The sequence below is a fragment of the Delphinus delphis genome, chromosome 11 (genome assembly GCF_949987515.2).
Source record: "Delphinus delphis chromosome 11, mDelDel1.2, whole genome shotgun sequence".
Classification (NCBI taxonomy): domain Eukaryota; kingdom Metazoa; phylum Chordata; class Mammalia; order Artiodactyla; family Delphinidae; genus Delphinus; species Delphinus delphis.
The window spans coordinates 87,696,237-87,719,793 of NC_082693.1; the positions used below are offsets into that span (position 1 = coordinate 87,696,237).

The 23,557-nt window shown below is 42.1% G+C and overlaps 1 protein-coding gene and 1 pseudogene across 7 annotated transcripts in view; both read right to left on the bottom strand.

Annotated features, from left to right (window-relative positions):
- Positions 1-318: 318 nt before the first annotated feature.
- Positions 319-23,557, bottom strand: part of BPIFC (BPI fold containing family C) — a 42,267-nt gene continuing 19,028 nt past the window's right edge. For 4 of the 7 annotated variants that reach the window (XM_060023907.1, XM_060023904.1, XM_060023906.1 and 1 more), the window contains 9 exons: positions 23,118-23,209; positions 21,194-21,370; positions 19,945-19,998; positions 18,971-19,141; positions 18,258-18,325; positions 4,152-4,194; positions 2,620-2,683; positions 1,779-1,855; positions 319-912 (listed from right to left, as the gene is read on the bottom strand). In XM_060023907.1, the coding sequence (XP_059879890.1) occupies positions 748-912; positions 1,779-1,855; positions 2,620-2,683; positions 4,152-4,194; positions 18,258-18,325; positions 18,971-19,141; positions 19,945-19,998; positions 21,194-21,370; positions 23,118-23,209 (911 nt within the window). In that variant the 3' untranslated portion in view covers positions 319-747. Of the gene's footprint in view, positions 913-1,778; positions 1,856-2,619; positions 2,684-4,151; positions 4,195-16,732; positions 16,917-17,802; positions 17,943-18,257; positions 18,326-18,970; positions 19,142-19,944; positions 19,999-21,193; positions 21,371-23,117; positions 23,210-23,557 lie in introns of those variants that run through there. The other 3 variants (XM_060023905.1, XM_060023909.1, XM_060023910.1) reach the window with 3 other exon arrangements.
- LOC132434215 (pleckstrin homology domain-containing family B member 2 pseudogene) lies at positions 8,614-12,442 on the bottom strand (annotated as a pseudogene).

A 23,557-nucleotide genomic window follows, 5' to 3' on the forward strand; every position in this document is an offset into this window, starting at 1 on the left:
AACCTACTGTGATTTATCTAGGTTTAGTACTCTTCACTGCCATTTCATTTAATTTGAAAGGGAAAACAGCGTAAAACTTAAGCAAGTGATACAACTTCTAGAGTTTCCTGTGTTCACTCTGTTTCTCTCTGGAAACATCTAAAGAGACAACATATTCCCTTTTTAAATCAAGGACTTAAAATTCTTGAAATTCTTGAATTCTGTACAAGCTCAGTTTGTGTTAATGTTAAGGACACTAAATTTTCTTCTTACCAGTCTTATTTTATTAAAAAAAAATCTGGGGCAAGAAAATTTGCAAATAAAAAGGCAAAATTGACATTGATAGCAAACAATTTTAATTAAATACAGGGGACAGTAACAGTAAATATAAAACATAAAATCCAATATGCAGGGAGGGGGGAACCCTAGAGAGCTGAAGGGGCTGAAGGGATCTCCGCTGATAACAACTGATGCAAATCTGTATTTGAGAGTTTCTCATGCACCTCCTTAGAAGTACATGCCTCACTCTTGGCCCCAGAATCTCACAGACACAGGAACATACAACATGCACTCAAACATGAACACACATTCAAACATATACCCCTCCACACACATGGGAACACACACATCCTGACTGAGCCCTTTCACCCAGTTTGCCTCCCTCTACATCCATGAGGGCTTGAAAAAGAAAACTTCCAGCAATTCACAATGGCTTTACAATTCCTGTGTGTACCATCTTCCTGCTCTGGCTTTACAGGAGCTGTGGGATTAAGGGCGATTTACTTCCTGGAGTGGACTCCAAACAGGCAACCAAGGGGCTGGCTTCCCCCTCCACCGTCCACGTATCAGGTTCAGAGCTTCCCAACCATGGAAACTTGACTGCTGCTTTAAGGACGTTTTATACTTCAGGTCAGTGGAAATCAAAAGGAAACCCTGAAAAGGATGCAACAATGAAGATGATATCAAACTTGGGGCACCTGGAGCCATAGGATGTCTGAGTTTGCCTGAGGGGTTGGGGAGATGTGGTTTCTTTACCAGGTCCTACTGTGCAATACCCTTCCTAACCCCTGTCCCCCTTGTGAGTGCCTCAGACATAGGAACAGGCCATTTTGGATTCTTGTCACCTTATGTGACTTAAGCAGTTATAGAAAGGGACATGGGGAGGGAAGAGGGAGTGCAGGGTAGTATATAGGATTGGAGAACTCTGTCAGAATCTTATGTTCACCTCCCGAAACCAAAAAGCCCCAGAAAGGAAGAAACAAGGTATTCTGAAGTTTGTTAATAATGATTAACCAGGAAACAGCTCACAACAGATCCCTGAACCCAGAGGAGGGTCTTTGGTTCAGGCAAAAGTTTACTGACTGAGAGAATCAGAAGAGTCAGTCTAGTCTCAGATATGCCCTTTTCCAGGACACAAGCCACTTCACCTCTCTGGATCTTACTTTCCTCATCTATAAAATGGGATTAATAATCCCAGCCTTACAAGTTGTCTTGTGGAACAAATGAAATACAGTGCACTAGTGCATCTTCTTGTAGTGTGGTGTGAATAAACTTGGCTTCAAAGGGAAATCAGACTTGGTCTGATGGGGTTTTTTTCCACTTTGATCTGATTTTTAAACTCAAGTTTAAGTGCTTTTCATTGTTAATTATGGGCTTTAAGAGCTAAACATCTTATTTATGAAATTCCTCGGGCTGGGAAAAAACAAAGCAAAACAAAATAAAACAAAAAGTAAGCAAAATAAGAAGAGGTATATTTTACTATGAAAAGAAATGGGGCAATTAACATTGACAATTCTTACCTCAAGGACTTCAATATCTGAATTGACGAGTGAGATTTTGTGTGGATTGGGCAGAGGAAATCCTTGCTGCAATTTTGCTAAAATATAGAACAAGATGTAAAATAATTGGGCATGGGCATGGAAGATTTAGTAAACCTTTTAGTAAGAGACTAACAAGAAACTTTTTGATAATTTATCTTTCCATTCTTCCTGGTTCTGTGTCTTCATTCTCTCTGATATGTCCCTAGCATTTCCCTGAAAGAATGGTTAATTAATCTGTGCTTAATAAAAATGCACCTGCAACTATGGGCATTTGGATGGCAGAAAAATGCTGGCAACTTGTCCAATTTGTATTTTGAAAATACCTTAACTAGTGGGTCCTGAGAATATTTTGATCTCCAGTACAAAGCATATTTTAACCAAGCCAAACTCAAGATCCTACAGTTTGTGAACAATTGCAGTGTAGGGAGAAGGCCTAGGATTGTCATTCATTAAAACTGTGTCTGTCCAGATGGTGGTCTTTGCATAAGAACCACAGAGACACCTTCTAAGGATCATCATCTCATTTCTGGTTGACCCGAAGGAGACTCTTGACTGCCTAAGGAGAGTGGTTTTAATCTCCTTAACTCAAACAGAGTTAGCTGTTCTTGCTGAGTCTGCAAGTAGAGTTGCTAACAAGTCCTGGACCTGGAATATCTAACTTCAAAACTGTATCGTTGTTGGTACAAACTCTGTCAATTCTGGTGCTGGCCTCGATTCATGAGAACACATTAGAAGTACAAGCTTCAGGATGGAAAAGTCCCAGACAATCACCAACACTTAGCCAATGTCAGTGTCACATTGTTTCCCAAGAATCCCTTACCATTGGCCAGTGGGAGGACTCCGAAGTGGAGAATGGAAGACAGAATATTCTCAAACCTGAAGACCTAAAATGAAAGGGGAAACTGAATCAGTTGCCGAATCAGGGCATTTTGAAAGCACCACACCTGGTTTGGACATGTACTCTCCCAGTCTTTATCAGGACTGAAAGCAATAATTAGCATCTCCCCATAGAGATACTCTAGCTTTCCAGACACTGAAAGCTATTTTGTGGGAAGCCATTTTACAGGGTTTCCTAATCTTTTTTCCTCTTTGAGGATGGACATTTTGGTTCCTCTCTACAGTAGATCGTGGTGACAACAAATGCAGAGGGACCACATGGTGGCAGCAAACATAACAGCTTAGATACTGATCAGGTAAGATAATCTTGAATGACTAATAGATATTCCAATTAGTAGTCTTCCATTAATTTATTGGGAACCCTGGCCACAGAAGTTTCCTTGTATTATATTATGCTCTATAGCTAATAGCACCACCAGAACATGTAATTTATCTTTAATAAACTATGGTAGTTGTATAATCTTAGCAAACTGCTGGTTCCTGGGAAGATTTAGGTATTAAAAACAAATGCACTATGATGAACATCAGTTCATTCAGTGAATATTTTTTAAGCATCCTATATGCTTAGCAATAATAAGAACCTCTTTGAAGCTTAGCAAGGGTGGCTCTGAAGCAGATGTCCTAGGTTTATCTCTTGTTTTTACCATTTTACTGTGTGATGTTGGGAAACATCTCTCTGTGCCTCAATTTCCTCAACTGTAAAATGAAGATAATAGTACTAATCTCAGAGGGTTGTTATCAGGATTAAACAAGTTAATGTTATGTAAAATGCCCAGTATATAGCATTGTCATTTTTCAGAGATGTCTACAAACGCTGCCAAATGCCCGTGGAGGGGAAAATTGACCCTCGTTGAGAACCAGCGCTCTAGAACATAAGCGTTGAGAACCAGCGCTCTAGAACATAAGCGACGTGAGGGTAGGGGCACCAATTAGTGATCTGGCTGATCTTCCTGAAGCTTGGGGAGGGGGGTTTCCAAGTCGAATGTTGGGATGACCTCTTCCAGTCAGGAGGTAACCAGGCTAGACCCTCCAAAGAGGCACCTACACAACCTCCTAAAATTAGGCACCTTGACCTAATTTTAGGAGATGGGTAGATATCCTTTTAAGAGCAAACCTAATCGTAGTCTAATAATTATATAGAGCATCATCCTTTGGTAGTCTGAATCTTAAGTTTAACTCTAAAGGATTATTTTATCCAAAAAATGAAATGTCTGGGTTCTTCTCCCCAATATTACACAGTCTTAACAGTGTTTTGAGTTCTTTTGAAAGTCTTTTTGAATAGATAAAAGTAAATTGGAGAGTTTAATAGTTAACAGGCTTGGTGGATGAGTAGCTACATAAAGAATTTTAAAGTTAAAACCTACAATCAGAGGCAAAGAAAACAATCATCCAGCTACTATATAGGAAAATTCTCATTTTTCCCTGTACGGGGACTCTGAGAGCTCTGATTCCTACCTCAATATTGCTGCGAATGGACTCTGGCAAAGAGAGGCGGAATCTGAAAACAAAACAAAGCAACAAAAACCAATGGGAAAAAGTTAAAGGAGGGAAGACTTAAAAACAACCGTATCGGAAGAAAGAAACAAAAAGGAAAGGGAACTTTTTTTTTCTTTAGTTCAATAAGCCGTTATTCAAAAAACTACACAAACTTTTAAGAACATAGTGTTCTAGTACATCTTTACCCCTATATTTGCTGCTTAAGAAGAAGAGCAGGGGTAACAGAAAGCTTGGATGTGTAACCAGGATGGGTTGCCCAAGTGCATTTGCTATATGCAACTTACTGTTGGCCACTTGGAATGCAGAACATTCTTAAGAAACAGTTTTTAAGTCTTCTTGCTCTGAACTCAACCATATAACTTCCCCGAGTCAGGCCGGTCCCTTATTAATAAATATGACAATGATGGTGGTAGTGCCACTGCAGGACGTGGACTATTCTAGGAGCTTTGTAAACATTCAAAAATTTAATATTCATAATGACCCTGTAAGAAATGCTACTATTACTGTCCCTTTGGCAGACAAGAAAACTGATGATCAGAGAGGGAAAGGAAATTTCCCAAGTCACAGAGTCAGCAATTGATAGATGCAGGTGACAAATCTCACTCTATTTGACTCTTCAGTTCTATGCTCTGTCTAGGCCACACCCCTCTGAAGGAGGTATTACATGTATAATTTTTTTAGCGGCTCAGTCAGAACACATAAGGGAAACGTTAGCTGTGATGGCTACCTGATATGAAAGGCAGTACAGTATAATTGTTAAAGAATAGGGACTCTGTAGAATGCCAGAGTTTGAATCCCATGTCTGCCTTTTACTACATAGAATTACTTACTCTCTCTGGATCTTAGTTTTCTCATCTACAAAATATGAATAAGAATGGTACCTACCTTATAGGACTATAGTGAAGATTGAATGAAATAATGCACATAAAATGCCTAGAACTGTGCCTAGCATATCCTTAGCACTCGATCAATGCTGTTGTTATAACTAGGAGAAATGCTAACAGTTAGGCCAGCACATAATGCCCTTGATATTCTTTGTCAAATACAGAACCTTTGCTATAGGTCCCATTAGCAGGGAGTCCCTCACCTCCCCAACACAGCCTGTCCTGATGCTTGATATTTTGTAATTTTCATGATAAAGCTAAAGGCCAACATTGCCTCTTTCCCCATTTTTCCAAGGACCGATCCACAGGTAGTCCTCCCAACATACACACTTGATGTTCAATGCAATAGTAATAGTAATATGAAGCAGTAGTAATCAATAGTAATAGTAAAATGAAGCAATAGTAATCAATAGAATTGTACTACGGAGCAATAGTAATCCACAGGGAGGATTCCTTCATTTTACACATGGGAAAACTGAGGTCCAAAGAGGGGAATACTAATGGCAGATTTGGGACTGGAACACAGATCTCTTGATGCCACCCCCAAGCTCCCTTCCATTATACGAGGTTGACTCATCTCGTTTTCCCTGTTTAGCTTCCTATGGCTCACTTTTGCCCAGGTCTAGAGTCTTGCTTCTGCATCATCCCTCCAGTGGAACTCCCTGTCTTCAGTCTTGATTCTCTCCATCCATCTTCCACACCATCCCCAGAGTGAGCTACATTTACACGCATGTCTGACGAGGACGTTCTCCTGCTCAATATTCTTTCCTGGTTATGATAAAGTCCTAGTGATTCATACAGCACAGGAGGCTTTCTGTATCCTGACTCCCAGCTGCCTCTCTGTTCTCATCTTTCATTCTCTACCTTGAATTTTTTTTTTAAGGTTAGCAATCATTTAATGTATTAACATTTTCACTTATAAACATATAATTTGCATATACAGGGAAAAATAGGTTCTGAGGACACAACAGAATACTAGAGACAGGCAAGCAATCAGAAAAAAAGATCAACCTAGGGGGACAAAAGGGAACTGCATCCCATGCTGGTGTCTACATAAACTTGGGAAGCAGAAAGATAGATCACACGGTATCACAATTAATGCAGAAAATAAATGTGGGTCATTTTGTCTCAATGACAGGAACTTCTCCCATGATCCAGATCTTGGGTCCCGGTCTGGCCCGTTTCATGAATGATGATCTGAAACACAATCACGGGTCTCTCCCTTCTCTTTACATCTAAGACCCTGAAGTTAACTCAAGGAATTAAAAGAACAGAGCTAAGAAACAAGCAAACTGGCCTGTGTGCAATGTTAAAGGCCAACTAGTTAAAAGTACACATGGAAGTAAAATACTGACTAAACCTGAACAAGTTCCTTCCAACTCACCTAACTTCTTGATTTAGGATTACCTAAGTGTTGGCATCTATGAGAGTTGGGGCCAGGGAAATGAAGTATCTCAGCCCATCTTTATACCGAGCATGCATTTCCTCTCAGGATCAAGTCACTAGTGACATTGAACTTCCAGACTCAACTATAGTTGCCCAGTGGGGCTGGCCCCACTGGGGACAGGGACTGGAGATGCGGGGGAATACGTGTGCCCAAGCTTCAGTCCATAGCTCTCCCCCTTCTGACAGAGGGAAGCCAGGGGAACACAGGGAGACCATCTGCTTCAAGGGCATTTCACTGACATAACTCAGTATCTGTGGTTCCAGTAACTCCAAGTTCAAAATTAATACCCTGATGTAACATTAAAAACTGAGTTTAGTGTTTTGTAAGTAAAGCATACAGCTCAAATAATGATTACCATCTGAACAAAACCATTCTTATTACGTACGATGTAAAATAACTAAAGTAACATTTTTAACCATCAAAACCAGTGTTGTCACGCATCACGTCTGGCAAATTTCCACCATGTCAAACATCCAAAGAGATGACAGCCAAGTATACTTCTTTTCAGCTGGAAACAGACTCTCCAGAGTCAACAAGTGCAACAGAATTGACTAGGAAAACAGACCTGTGGTCACCACAAAGTTCATTTGGCATCTGGTTTCGTACGGAGATAGATCTATTTAAGTCTGCCTTAGAGGTGGAGTGCGTTGATCAGTGGAACAAAAGACTATGTATGTGACTGGCCACATAGAATACAAACAGAATTTGTGCTACTAGGAGTGTATTTTATGGAAAATAGGGCCACATGGAATACAGGGGCAGAGATCTTCAATGTGCTAAACTGCCTTTGTAAAAGTACATTTTTTAAAGCATGCAGGACAGAAAACTGGAATAATTGAAGTTTTAAAATTTACATAAATAAAGAAATAAGAAATAACAGAAACGCACGACTCTCAGTTTTCCAGAGCTTCACACATAGTTGGGGCTCAAATTAAATGGTTTAAGCTTCTCTGTAACATTTGAGTCAAGAATAAAAACAAGGCCGGTGTCCTGATCAGGTGGAGTAATACCTTGAGCAGGTTATTCATGTCCTTAGGCCGCAATCCCCATCTGTAACCTGAGTCTCCCCAACCATGCCACCCATGGGGGCTGCATGCACCCCAGTGCTTGGGGACAGCCACAGAGCCCCAGTCCTGCACAGGACAGGAAACGGGCTCTTTAACAGCCTTCAGAAGGGTGGAAAAGAGGATCCTCAGTGCAGCCCAGTCCCCTGAAACAGCACTGTAACTATGGCTCTCATTCCACTTTCCTCACCATTCTCTTAGTATTACTTTCTCAACAAGTAGAAAAATAAGCTATAAGTAGGCTGAAGTAGCAATAAAAATAGTCAAAGTAAACACTAAAAACATGATGCCCCTGAATAAAGCAAATCTACCTCCACATACTTGTTTGTAATTGTTTTGCCTTGTTCGAGTTTTAAATGATAAAGCCCTAAAACACTGAGACTCAAGTCTACTCCTAATTTGAGATGTTTTCCAAGGATCGCTACCAAAAACAAACTAGTAAAAATAAAATGAAAAGGCATCATTTTAAAGGGGGGGATCTGCCACCCCGCCCATCATCCTGAGCAGTCAGCTTTGCAGAGCCCCAGAGGCTGTGGGCATATCACACGGCTGCCTCAGGAAGGTTCCAGCCTACAACTCCTGAAGTAACGTGCAGCCAGTTCTGGTCTGAGCTTTCAAAGTCTGGCATTAAAACAAAACAGCTGCAGTTCTTCTTGCCCTAATCACTCACTCACTCATACATCACCATGTTACTAGTGTACTACTAAAATAAACTATCCCTTAAGCACTAAGGCCTAACTCTAAAAGGAAAATGGCCTTTCCAAACAGGTGTGTTCAAATAAGGTATTCTGAGAGTGCCATAAAAAACTCCGAGACTGAGCCAGTGCCCCCACGTTTTAGCTGAACAGCAGTCCAAAGCCTTCTCTGTGGTACTCACATGGATTAGTTATAAGTATGATGTCACTACTTTCAAAAGAACTACTAAAACTATTATTAAAAACGTTTATAACAAACAGAAATGCCCTGCAAAGTATATTATTGCACACAGGGTATCAGAAGCTATGCACATCCAGGTTCCAAGGACTCTAGGAGACCCAGAACAGAGACCCTGAGGCCATGCCTGTGGCTGCTGCAGCCAGCATGCCCAGCGCCAGGTCACTGTCATTGTCTCAATACCGCTCATGAACGATGACTTGGTTGGCAGGCTGCTGTCCATAAAGTCCTGCATATGGGTACTGATAGGGTACAGCATAAGCCTGCCTGTTTGCAGCATAGAAAACTTGAGCTCCTGGCAGGTATGCACCACTGTGTGGACCATAGCCGTCTGCATCAGGGGTTAGTGCAGCATAGGCTGTGTAAGGAGGTGAGGAGGAAGCCAGGGCAGTCTCATCATGCGTGACTTCTGAGCCAACATGAGCTGTGTTTGTCCTGGAATCTTGAAGTGTAAATTTCCAGGCCAAGCAATAATCTGTGCTTTCTGCACAAAGACTGATGGTTTTCCCGTCTTGGCAAACAATCTGCAGCAGTCTTTTGCCTTCCCATCTGGAGGCTGAATATCCTGACATTCATGTCCCATGCGGATGTTGATGCAGTCCACTGGCACGTGCATCTTATCCTCTACACTCTGCCGAGTTTGGTCATCATAATAGGTCAGGTGACCATCTGACCACAGGTCAAACCCATTCTCCTTCCAGCGCTTCAAAATAGTGCTCTGTCTCAGCAACCATCCACTCTTCACAAACGCTGTCTTCTCACCTGCAAAGCCTCTGGCCACAGCCGTGCACTGAAGCAGGGCGGGAGCGCAAGGTCACTGCCAGGCTCCTCAGCTCCGACTGCCTCACGCCCTCTACCTTGAACTTTATACTCAGTAAGTCCGAACTGCTTAGCGCTATGCTGTCTTTTTCATCAGGTACTATATACCTGAGTTTGAAGTATATTGGCTTCAAAACACATACCAAAAAATCCTGAAAAATTAAAATTAATAAATGTCTACAAGTAACATTATGGCCGCTAGTCACGTTAACTCAACCCGACTCATAGTTAAATATAAATTATATTTACTGTGGAATGCATTTGAATATGTGCAATATATTTTGGGATGGAGTCTCCAAAAATTAGAGTGGGTAAGGCCATAAAGACCCTAAAACGACCTTGAGGTGTTTCCTTGCATATTCCATGATATTTCTGGCCTCCATGCTTTTTGCTCATGTGGCCCCCTCTTTCTAGAATTGCCCTTCTCCCTTCTCTTTGGCTGGTTAACTCCTTTTACTTGCTTAAGATTTAACTCAGGTGTGACCTCTTCTGGGAATCTTTCTGTTATTTCATTTAAGGAGCAGATATTCACAGAAGAGGTAAGTTTGCTTATTATCAGCCAATATCATGTTAGCATGAATTAGCTTTTGAGATTTATTCAAAGTGACAGCTAGGAGTAAAAACCAGAAAGACTGTTCATTCTGACAAGGATCAGAAATGGTATCAGAGGCACCGTGGCTCAAATTGATCTTAGTGGAAAGTGAGGACCAGAATCATTGGGGCATCTTTGAAGGAAGTAAGCTGAGCAGTTGAACAAACATTGGCAGGCACTGCTGGGGAAATGTGGGTGCCTCCCCCTGGTCACCCTGCCTCTTACAATGGGCAATCTAGAGCAATTTAGAAATTAGGTCTGCATAAAATGGAACACACTTGTGAGTTTCCTTTCTTTTCTTTCATCACAACCCTAAGCCATGATTGGTTATCTTAGGACCACCTGAGCTTCCCGCAAACCAACTATCCTTTCCTACTAGGGCCGTATGACTTTTATCTATTTACTAGTCTCTAGGCATATTTACTAGGTTAGTTTACTAAGAGACAAGTCTAACTGCAGAGAAACAGGTGGAGCAAAGAGCAAACTCTTCCCGTCCAGGTTCTGAAAAACACACAAGCTCAACTCAGACCACTAGGTGGCGAACAACTTCACTCCTTTGACATTTTATCCTTCACCTGGCACCTAACCTGTTACTTAAAGCCCTGCTACTAGCAGCTAATTTTTATTACAGAACCACAGAGTAGCTGAGGAGAAAGGGAGCTCAAATATGTCTACCTTGCAGGCATATAAAAGTGTAGTTTATTTTTAAAGCTTTGGAGAAGGTTTACTGCTCTGATTGAAAACCAGAGCTAAAGTGCAAACTTTTAAGCATGGCAAAAAGCCCTTCATAATCTGAGTCAATATAGCAACTATGACATAATGAAGGCCAAGTGGACCAAATCACAGGCATTCACAATGCCATTCCTCCAACCCTGTGGCCATGGCAGACATTGAAAATCAATCCTTGCACTCAATCCCCTATAATGATTGCTTATCTCTTTGCCCTATGACTATAAACTCCTTGTGGGTTGAGATACAGTCTTAATTCCCTCTGTATTCGTGGGATTGAGTACAGAGCATGGCACACTTAGTGCTTAGTGTTCATTCGTTCACTCATTGATTCTTCCAGAAGATATCTATTGAATACCCAGTATACAGCAGCTCTGGGACAGGTACCAGAGATACAAGTGTGAGAAAAACCAAACACACTCACTGCTCCATGTAGCTTACAGCCTAGTGGGAAGGCAGACATTAACCAAATAACTGCACTGATGAACGTTTAACTACAGGCTAGATCAATAGTCTGAAGGAAAGAAATACGTTCATTCGCTCATTGAGGCAAATGACTAAGGAATCTAACTTGGTGGATACAGGAAGGTTTCCAAGAAAGGGCTGTGTCCTTGAACTGACATATGAAGGATGAGCAGAATTAAAAAGAAAAAATGGGGAAGGAAGAGTGGAGGGGTCTGGGCAGAGGTCAAAGGCCCAGTGGAGGGAACAGAGAGTTATGGAGAGAGCACAGTGAGATGATGCTAGACAGACAGACAGCGGCTGACCGGGCTGGGTTTCTCAGGTCATGTTGGAATTTTGATGTTTACCCGAAAAGGAATCTGTGGCAGGTTTCTAAGGGGGAGGAGGTCAGTGTTTTGTAAAGATCACTCTGGCTGCAGTATGGAGAAAAGATTGGCAGGCTGAGGAGGTTCCCAGGTCCTTCTTCTATGCTTGGTAATGTGCTAGGCAATGTGAAGAATTTTATTTATATCTATATTTATGAGGGATGGGGAGAAACTTTCTGTACAGGAAGAAATTAGAGAACAATACAAAGCAGCCTGCATTCAGGTGCTTTTTTGTGGGCTTACACATTACTTGTTGCAGGAATTCTGAGAAGGTGTGAAAAGGTGATGAGACCAGCGAGGGGGGTGTGTGTGTGTAATACGAGGGGGAGAGCGGAAATAAATTGCCCTTTGAGAGAAACACTCTGTATACTACCATGTACAGGCACCCTACCTTGTCCATTAGCATGTGGTACATATATACAATGGAATATTACTCAGCCATATAAAGGAATCAAACTGGGTCATTTGTAGAGATGTGAATGGACCTAGAGACTGTCATACAGAGTGAAGTAAGTCAGAAAGAGAAAAACAAACGTCGTATATTAACACATATATGTGAAATCTAGAAAAATGGCATAGATGATATTATTTGCAAAGCAGAAATAGAGAAAAAGACATAGAGAAGAAAGTATAGATACCAAGGGGGAAGGGGGTGGGTGGGATGAATTGGGAGATTGGCATTGACATATATACACTACTGATACCATGTATAAAGTAGATAACTAATGAGAACCTACTGTATAGCACAGGAAACTCTACACAATGCTCTGTGGTGACCTAAATGGGAAGGAAATCCAAAAAAGAGGGGATATATGTATACGTATAGCTGATTCACTTTGCTGTACAGTAGAAACTAACACAACATTGTAAACCAACTATACTCCAATAAAAATTAATTTAAAAAAATCTGAGTGTTACCCTCACCAGGCTGTGGACCTGGAAGGTAGAAACCATTGTTCTTCTCTCAACTCTTTGTATCAGGAACAGTGCAGAGCACGTAATAGGTGCTCAATAAATTCTCATTGAATGGATGTATGGATAAACAAGCAGATAAAGGATGGGTGGGAAAGTATCTATTAGAATTGAGGTCACCTTGAGGGTGAAGCACCTAAAGCAAAATGTTCATTTAGGGAGTTATGGGAGGTTAGACTGGCTGTCTGGAAAGGTAGGACCAGACATTGAAGAGCTTGAAAACCCTAGGCTGTAGATTTAATCCAATGATGAAAAGTTTTGAGGGGAGGAATGTGTTGAGCCCACTCCAGAATTAAAGGACCCTCTTTATGAGGCAGAGTTCCCCAGTATTTTAACTCCATTGCCTTCTGCAGTCTAGAAATTCCCTAAGTGAGTCTGGGAGAAAGGTAAGAAGTCATTCGGGGTTCCACCTCCGATAGGGGCTCCCCACTGTGGCCTTCCTCTACCCTGGCTTCAACAGTAGTTCAGAGGGAGGATGGAGATGGAGATCAGCTCAGTTGCCAAGACTGAGCTCTGCTGGCCTGTCCAAGCACCATTCCAACAGAAACTGAATCCATTCTTCCCAGACTTGTTTCCCTTTCTATTTCTCACCAGATGGCTCACGCTGGGAAATGTTTATCTGCCCAGCTGTGAGAAATGGAGTTGGGTGGTGATACTATCTGCTTGTAGTCAGCTATATTTGCATTCTCTGATGGTGTTGCATGGGAGGGGTTGCAGGGCAGGTAGGTAGGTGTGTGTGTGTGTGTGTGTGGTAGTGGGGTGGGGTGCAGTTTGGGAGTATCCAAATCCTCAATCATGGGAAGGTAAAAAAAAAGTGTTCCAAGCTCTAAATGGTTGAACAATAATGTGCATTTGATTGCCCTGAGCTTTGCATGCGATTAAGAAAAAGGGTTAGAATTAAGTCATGTGTATGAAGACCATCAAAAGGAAAGTGTTGTTTAATTTGGTCCCTGAATTAGTCTCAAAAATGTCTACATGGACATTTGGATTGAAGTTACCTCCAAATAGACCAACCTGGATTGGAGTTACCTCCAAACAGAACTGTTTGGAACAAAAGCCTCAAATATACAAAGAGCTGTAAGAATCTGGTTTATGGGCCACTCCACAGCTTTTAAGACCCTCCTGACTTGTCATGTCTCTTGGGACCAATTTCTCCCTCTTACTTGGCCAAACTTTGATACTAGAATAAGGAAAGAGAATAAAGTACTACTAGTAGCAGTAACGGATGTTTCTCGAGCACTGATTATGGGCTGGGCGCTGTGCTTTTCATACATTCTCATCTCTACCAATACAACATTCTACACAGGGGCTCTGTTTTGCTGAGGAGGAAAGTTAACTTGTGCAAGGTCACACAGCTAGCAAATGGCTGAGGTAGAATTCAAAATGAGACATGCTTGACTCCAGAGCCTGTGCTTTTAATTGGACATACACAAAAAGGTCAAGTTTATTACTAGTACTTCCAGCTTTCTCTTTCTTTATTCTTTCCTTCACTCAGTTCCTTAACGCAATGAGAAAAGGGCTGTGTGTTTTTTCCATTTCAGGACACACAATGCCAGTGTCTTCTCTTTTTTCTATCAATACTTAACATTGAGAAAGGACATCCTGTTTCACTTTAACCTGACTCCATGCTTCTGGTTTTCTCCTCTAGGCAAAGGTATTTATTTTATAAATTGTAGGTCTAAGTCTCATTTTCTAAGACTTAGCTATTGACCACATCAAAGGCAGTACAATGTAGTAAGTAAACAAACACTCATGGCGTTGAAGACTCACTCAGGTTCAAGTTCTAGCTCTGCCATTCAGTAGCTCTGTGACTTGCATAAAAAATTACTAATAAATAGAAAGCTCAGTTCAATAGAGTCTGGAGACCAGCAGGGGGAGTTCTCACACCCTGTGACGACAGCAGAGCCCAACAGGAAGAAGGAAGCCTCCTCTTGTTTCCTGGCAAGGACTTAGCTAAAGAAAAGCCATGGACTCTTTGTTTACTACAGCCCTCCCAACTTCCTTTTCCCTCTATAAAAGGGTTCTCCTTCCCTTGCCATGTGGGGACTTGCACAGGGCTCACCATGGCTATAGACCCCAAACTGCAGTTCTCTGCTCATCCCGAATATGCACATCTTCGCTGGGGAGAAATATCCGGCAGCCCATTTATTTTGGTCAACACTTGAGTAAGTTATTTGACTTCTATAAGCTGGAAAATGGGGATGATAAGCTACCTCCAGGATTATTCATTCAATCTACAGACACTTACGGAGCGCTGTGCTGGATCCTGGAGATACAGGGCTGTGAGGTTTAAATAAAGTAATCTATGTGTGGTGCTTGGTACAGGACCAGCAGGTAGTAAAGGCTCAATGATAAAGTGTATTTATAAATGGTAGAACAAAAGGCAATTTCTCTAATAGCCATCACTGGACAGGGGGCAGGGGAGTGAGGTGTTTTCTGAATAGAGCTCTTGGAATGATCTTGTATACTTGAGTCCTTCCTTCCCCTGGCTGAGGCCAGTCCCCATAATTTTAGATAATAGCCATAGCCATCATTTTTTTTAACACTTAACATGTACTTTACACGTATTAACTCATGTACTCCTCACAACAACTCCCTGAAGTAGGTTTTATTGTATCATTTTATAGAGGAGAAAATGTAGGCCCAGAGAGATTAAGAAACTTGCCTGAGATCCCACAGCTAATGATCTGGGCTGGGGCCTGAACCAGCTAGCCTGATTCCAAAGCCCATGATCTCCCCACCTCTCTAAACTCACCACCCTGGATTCGCCTCTGATTTTTGCGTCTCGTGTCTAGGTAGCCAGCCCTGAGCAGCTCCAGAGAGAGACGCCCTCAGACAGGGGACAGTTAGGAAGGCCGTGGTGTTCTGGGGAGACGTATTCGGAGACTCTGTGTTCCCTGGCTCTCCTCAGGGGTGTTTCACTGATCCCCGTCCACCTTACACCTTTTCCTGCTGTGTCTCTATGACGTCCCTTAAGACCAAACCAGCTCACCCTGAAAAGCAGCTCTGTGGAGCCTCGGAGTGGAGGCATTGGCTGCTGTGGCCCGTGTGGGAGGCGGGGCTACTGCTCTTGCTGCCAAAGGCTCAGGCTGCTCTTTCAGCAGAGCCTCTGCTCCTTTGTGGTCTTGCTTCTGGGTTTGACTGCCTGAGGCCTGAGTGATGCCAGGCCCACCTGCTTTGCCCCTAGTCTGCTCGCTGCCTGAGGTTTGCTATAGTACCCACTGCAGGAGCCCCACTCAGACTCAGTGCACGTGACCTGCACGGTGCTCAGAAGAGCTCTGTGCTCGGTTTAACGCCCTGCCGTCTCCATCTTGAAATTCTTCATAATTTTTGAACAGGGGTTCTGCACTTTTATTTTGCACCAAGCCTCACAAACTATGTAGGTGGTCTTGTTCAGACCCTACTAAGGCCTCAGGGCGCAGGCAGCCTCCCCAGCGCGGGAATCTAAAGGAGATCACAGGGGTGTTCGGAAGAGACTTCAAGCAGGCAGGAGTTCTAATTTCAGGTTTGTGTTCACAAGGTCAAAGAAGGCTTGTGGACCGCCAGAAGCTGGAGAATGAATTCAAACATTCCTTTGGATGATGTGAATTTAGCAGGTTACCATCAGTTTTCCCAGTTGCTCCCATAAATAAACGTAACGCCCACTGTACATGCAGTTTCTTACTGGTAGAATGTTGGAGGTGAGGGTCAAGCCCAACGAAGCAGAGAAGCAAACCTGGTCTCTGCAACTTAAGATCTTTCCTACCTGCCTGCCACAGCCTGAAATCCCCTTCTTATTAAATCCTTCCTTCAGATCCTGCCAGTAAACCAGAACCCCGCTCAAGTGCAAATGTTTCTACCTTCTCAGAGCTTGCTGCCTCGATTAGCAGCCCTGCCCGCATACTCCCCCATCACTCCAGATTGCCAGCTGCCCTTTCCTATAGCCCTTTCCTCTCAGTCTTCAGATAGAGGCCTCCCAGTCCTGCGGCTCAGGCAAACCGCCTTTCACATTCTCTCCTTTCTCTCGGCCTAGCTCAGATACCGCCAGCTCTTCACCTTTGGTCCTTTCCCTCCTCATCTCCTGCTCTCTGGCTTCCATCCTCTCAACCATTAAAACTGCCATCTCAAACACCACCCATCAAGGTTCAGAGTTTCATCAGCTTTGATCCTCTAGAAACAGGGCCACATATGAATTCTGGTAGCCTGAAGCCTTCAGGAGCCCTTCCTCCATAAAAAAACATTAAAAATTATCTTCGAAGACTGTGTTGTTATAAAGATAAGTATAATCCAGTCTGGATTGTATTTATTTTAAAATTCTTTTTTTTTTTTTTTTTTTTTTGCAGTACACGGGCCTCTCACTGTTGTGGCCTCTCCCGTTGTGGAGCACAGGCTCCGGACGCGCAGGCTCAGCGGCCATGGTTCACGGGCCCAGCCGCTCCGCGGCATGTGGGATCCTCCCGGACCGAACCCGTGTCCCCTGCAACAGCAGGCGGACTCTCAACCACTGCGCCACCAGGGAAGCCCCTAAAATTCTCATTTTAAAATATATTAAAACATTTTCATGGGTCCCTGAAGTCTCATAGGCTCTGGGCACTGTGCCTTTAGAATTTAATGGAGAAATTAGTCCTTCTTTGAAGGCCTGGGTAAAGTTGAGGAGAAAGCCTTCATGAAGTCTTTTATTTCTGGGAAGCCATATTACTTTTTGCTTTTATTGTTCCTTTTATTGGGAAAACAACATAGTTATAAAGAAAATTTTGAGGAAACAACCAACTCATAATCTCATAGTCTAACACAACCCTTCATTTGTAATTCACTTCCTTATCCAGATGGAAAGCTAGTTTACACGGCTGACTGTTGGGTTTATGCAGTTCTGTATTCTGTTTATTCCATTTCATATTATTTTATTGAAAACATTTTCCATGTTTCTACAATAGTCTTCCTAACCATCAATTTGACTTATGGTGATTGACTTACTTTTTCTCTCTGTTGGTTTCCCAATCTTTTCAGACTAGGATTTCTTTGTCTGTTTTATTGCTTCCTTTTTGTCCTTTCATGGATTTAGTCTGGGCCACCTGATCATTCTGTATATCCTCCCCTGCCTCCCTCCGCCCCAGGTAGTCTGATTCATGGCTTCAGCTATGGGCTTTATTGGGCTGAGGAGAACGGGCTTTGCGGGTGGCTCTTCCCAGTGGTAATTAGTGTTCAATGATCTGTGTACATGACCTGCTCAAGCCCTTTCACACTGCATGGTTTGTGTTTGAGAGCCAGCCAGGCCGTGGGGCATGGTCTTGTTAAATTCTCCACTTTAGTAAAGGGATCAGAGTGTCAGAGCCTGAAGGTAAGTCAGAGATGATTTTGTCCAACTTCATTATTTTACAGATAAGGAAACTGAGGTTCAAAGAGGTTAACAGACTTGATCATGGTTCTGGAACCAGGGAGCAGGGATTTGAAACTTCATTCCTTGACCTCAAAGCTTCATGCTCTTTCTTCAATAGCATCCATTCTAAATTTGTTGAAGAGGAACTTTATTTTATACTGTTGTACCATTAGAATGAGAATTTACATTGTGGAATTAAATTTACAATAATTTCTTGCCAAATTTATCTGAATATTGTCTGATGGGAAGAAAAAAGAAAAACTTCATAATTTTCAGTTAGGTCCATATTCTGAAATTATCTGGACTCTTATAGGAGAAATGTTTAAGTGATTCATGTTCTATTGAATGGTAACTTCCCCTGTTTTGTTACTGTTCACTTGTCTCTAAGGTCTGTTGATTCACTTAGTACTACCATCCAACAGTCACATCAACTGAGCTTACCTGTTCAGAGATAAAGAGCAGATCAATCTTTGTCCCAAAATAGCCAGGGCAACATTGGTACTAGCAACCTGCAGAGAACAAAAGCGTACATTAGTAAGATGAGTGAATTTATCCATTTTGGCCATGAATATCATTACCTATGGTAGAAACATAAACTTCACTTTCACTCTCATCTCAAAAAATATTGGAAAGAAATAGCTCTAAAAATATTGTCTTGCAGGTAGGGAAACTAACTATAAAGACTTTTTGTTTGAAGATCTTCTTTAAATTATTTTTCCTTTTCTTCTAATCTCTCTTTTGTGTGTGTGGGGGGCAGTGGGGGGACAGAGAGGGAGAGAGAGACGTCTCACTTAGGTTCATTGTTCAGTCATTTTTTCTCAGATTTTATTTGGCCTTCATCTACTCAAATAAACTTGAATTCTACCTTGACTGACTTATTTCAAGAAGAAAAGAAATTTGGTTATCAATGTAACTGAAGCAGAGGGAAGGGCACACAGGACGTGGAGAAGCGGGGAGAGCTATTTTACAACGTTTGGGGGTATGAGCACTGGCCTCCCATACCTACCCCCACCCCAGTCTCAACCCTGTCCTCTCTCCTAATCGATGGATCACATCCCATCCCTCCAAACATTTAGTAGACCCTGCTGGCCAGTGGTCTACTGCAGGAACAGGACTGGTATCCGTAGGCTGCCCTCCTGTCCCCGCAGACTTACAAAGTCCATGGAAATGACAGTTTCTGCAGTCGAGTTCTTGGACTGGGTGAGTATCACGAAGGAGGCAGGGATGTCTAGGGTGAAGTTACCCGGTAATAAATTGACCACGGGAGGCTCTCTTGCCAAGACCTGTACCATGAAGGGCTGGGACAAGATGTACAGCTCTGCAATCTGCCCACATTCAGGGAAAGAAACAGAGATTGGGAGTCGTGAGTTGAAGAGGGGAAATCACAAATTTGGGGTGGCCTGTGGTGATTAAATCTTACATCATACAGTTAGAACAGAAAAAAGCTCTTTAATAATTATAGCAATAACAACAAGATAATAATAATAACAGCTGCCATTTATTGAACACATACTGTGTGTCAGGCACCATGTCAGGACTTTCAGTATTATTGCATCTAATCTCCAAAAAATCCCTCTGAGGCAGGTTCTATCGGAATTCCCATTTCACAACTAAAGAAAGTGAGTCTTAGAGAGGTTAAGTAATTTTCTCAAGGTTCCAGATGAGTAAGTTATAGAACTGGGATTCAAATCTAGGTCTGTCTGACTCAAGATCCTTGTTCTAAACCCAGGATGCTACACAAGCATCTCTCTATCCTCCAGGGCAAACCTGAGCCTTTCAATATACTGTGTCCAATACTCAGATCCCATGACAGCATGATATTAATAGTTGTTTCAACTAAAGTCACAATGTGGCACTATTCCTTCCTTTCCCATTTAAGCTAATTATTTAAAGTGTGGTGGAACCTTATGGAAGGAACAAATGATTTATTCTGTGTACTATGTCTTTCCTAGTAACTTGTACTGTTCAGTTAATATTTGTGGATATCTGATTAAAAGAAAAACTCTTAAGAATGGAAATATGGATGCAAGCTTGGACCAGAAAGGAACATAAAGAAACAAAAAGTCTTCTGGAAGTAATTGCAATGAAACCAAATACACCACTAAGGAGTCAAACCCTGAGCACTCACCCAGGAGAGCATGTTGCCAAGGCCTTGAGAGTTGCGAATCAAATGGTTGAAAATCTGGGAAATGAAGACCATCATGTCACTGTAAGGTTTTTACCTGGGTTGTGTTTTCAGGGAAAATGCAGCATTTCCTATAATTTTTATGAATCATGAAGCTGTTACACCAAAAATGCCTAGTGTTTGAAGGTGACTGATTATTTTATAGCCCAACCACAGGAAATCTGAGGCCCAGAGAGGTAAAGTGACTTGTCCTAGGTCACATAGGAAGTTACATTGCTTTTGAGTAAGGGCCTTTTAACCTTAGGAACACAGTGTGTATCATATGGCTACGATCCATGTGTAAACATTTTACAGTGGTTAACAATGTCTTTTGTTATTGTCCTCTTTTTCAGAGGTTACTGAGACATATGCTGCATAAGCAATTTATCTTCATAGATGAATGGTTTTCAAGTCTGAAGCTAGAAGTGTCTAATTCTCAGTACTGTATGGCAGCTGGTGTTGCCATCAGCATTTTGAACACAAGATTTATAATTATTTGTATAATTAAGGCCTAGAGAATGAAAAGATACATAAGGAATGCTCAATAAAAGTTGTTAGTTGACTGGTAGAAGAGAGAGTTCTCATTATAAAAGGGAGGGGCATGACAGAGGATCAATGAATATCTGTGCTATTTACTGGTCATTGTAGATGTCAGTTGTAATTACTAACAGGAGAAATCTTTATGCTGGCATAACACAAATAATAAAATAATAATGATGATGATGATGATGATGATAATCAACACTTAGAGAGCATGTAGTCTGTGCTAAGCATTGGTCTGAATGCTTTACGTATATTTAAACCTCTTTAATGCCCATAACAACCCTATGAGTATGGAACATTATTATTCCCATTTTCCAAATGATGAAATCTGGCACAGAGAAGTTAAGTACATTGAAATTACCAAATTTTCATAGGTATTTGTCACAGGTAATAAGTAGTGGAGGGGCTTCTTGGTATTATTGAAGATCAGTCTAGAAGAACAATGGCCCAGTATCATAAAAAGCTGAAATTAGCAGAACTGGAAACCCAACAACTCCCCAACTAGTATCAACATTCATTCCACAATCCCTTCATTCATTGTCCTGCTAGGAGTGATAGTGTCTACAAAGTCCCAGGAATAGAAACTATGACATAAAACCCCCCATCATGGGATACTTATAACAAGATTAAATGTTGGTGTCGATTGTCATCATCCGTTAACTCTCCTAACCTTTTTTGTGGTGAGAGTGACGTTGAAAGCCCCAGCTGTAAAATAAGCATAGGACGCAGATTTAAAGAAATACTCGGAGATTCCAATGTAGATCATAGAGTCATTGTGTTCCGGGAGCACAAAAGGAACTGATGAGAAGGGGGGATCTGTGAGGTTTTCCAGGGGGTAGAATACGCCCTGTGGGGAAACAGAGAGAAAGACCAGTGTTATCAGGGGAAGACTCGAATGTGCAGGACTAAAGAAGGTGGACCCACTCAAGTCAGAATAAGGAATATTCCAGAAACTCAGTAGGGTTGAAAAAACCACGAGTCCTCTGACTCCTTGACTGGGGACTATGTTTCAGAGCTCTGATGACTTCTCAAGCATATCTGAGTGTGTCTGTCCACCCTGGGGTGTAATCCAGTGAGAAGTTCCTTGTTAGTCCTCTTCTCAGAGACAGGAAGGCAGGTGAATGTAGCTGGAGGGGACAGCTCTGAATAGTTCCTGAAGTGTCATGTAGAGATGTCAAACTTTTGACCTTCAAAATCCATAACTTATGAGCATCTGGGGCATCACAGAAAGACTCAGAAGGACCCAGGATTCTAAATGGCTCAAAGCATTTTTGTGGCATTTTTACTGCTGCCTTCATAAGGTATAGGCTGTTATTACAAAATGGTGTCTTGTGTAATATTTAACTGAGTTGAGTGACTCTGATTGAAACATAAGCCAACATACATTTAAAAAGAAAAAACCAATGGGGGCTTCCCTGGTGGTGCAGTGGTTGAGAGTCTGCCTGCTAATGCAGGGGACACAGGTTCGTGCCCCGGTCCAGGAAGATCTCACATGCCGTGGAGCGGTTAGGCCCGTGATCCATGGCCGCTGGGCCTGTGCGTCCGGAGCCTGTGCTCTGCGACGGGAGAGGCCACAACAGTTAGAGGCCTGCGTACGGCAAAAAAAAAAAAAAAAAAAAAAAGAATTCGCCTGCCAATGCAGGAGACATGGGTTCGAGCCCTGGTACGGGAAGATCCCACATGCCTCTGAGCAACTAAGCCTGCGCACCACAACTACAGAGCCTGCGCTCTAGAGACTTCAAGCCACAACTACTGAGCCCACTTGCCACAGCTACTGAAGCCCGCGTGCCTAGAGCCCATACTCTGCAACAAGTGAAGCCACCACAATGAGAAGCCCACGCACCACAACGAAGAGTAGCCCCCCAACAAAAAATAAATAAATTTTAAAATAAATTATATTTACTTTGGGACAAAAGCACAGTTAATCACTTTTCCAGAATCAGCAAACACTATTTTTTTTTTTTTTTTTTTTTTTTTTTGCGGTACGTGGGCCTCTCCCTGCTGTGGCCTCTCCCGTTGCGGAGCACAGGCTCCGGATGCGCAGGCTCAGTGGCCATGGCTCATGGGCCCAGCCACTCCGCGGCATGTGGGATCTTCCCGGACCGGGACACGAACCCGTGTCCCTTGCATCAGCAGGCGGACTCTCAACGACTGCGCCACCAGGGAAGCCCAGCAAACACTATTATCATGTGTTAATGGCCCTGACAGAGTTCAGCAGCCCTCAGTTAGATCGACTAACCTGAGAGCTAGGAATAGAACTATCTATATTTATAGTCTACTGATCTGTTGAGCCCTAATAAATGCAGACCATTCTACTTGCTGCCCCTTAGTCTGCAGCCTTACTCCCAGAGGCAGAGACATCACGATGCTTTTCTTGAAGAAGGCAGACATATGCTGTGCAATCCAAGCAATCATTTACCAGTCCAGAAGATGCTCAAGAGTCTTTTAAAGGAGCATAAACATGAGAGAACTGCTTGAAAGAAAATTAAACTGTTGGAAGAGAATGTAGTTATATTTCCCTCTGCATGTAATATTTGTTCCTTGAATAGTGGTATTGATAGCCAAGCTTAGGACTCTGATGATGATAAAATTACCTTCAAATTCAGATCAATGTAATTCTCAGTAATTTCTGGAGAACTGATTAGGGAATAATCCAGCAGGGTATAGTTGTCAACGCTTCTTAAAACTAAATAACAAAGAAAAAAGAAAATTTACATTTATTAAAGGTATAGTATAACACATGGTTAATATTTATCCAGAACAAGTTTTTAATCCTCTGTTATTTAAAACAAAATTAACCCTTACCCTGTTTCATAAATAATACTTGCTCACTTTTCAAAACCCAGGAAAAGTAGATAAATCAAAAGAAGAAAGTAAAAACTCTTCTTTATCACATTGCCCTGAGAGAACCATCAGTAAAATTTTGGTACATAGCCTTTTATGCATGCTCCCAGAAGTAAAGAAATTTGCCCACAGCAACCTAGGACATGGCAATCCTCCACTGGTTCTTTCCTCATCTTTTCTACATCTTCTT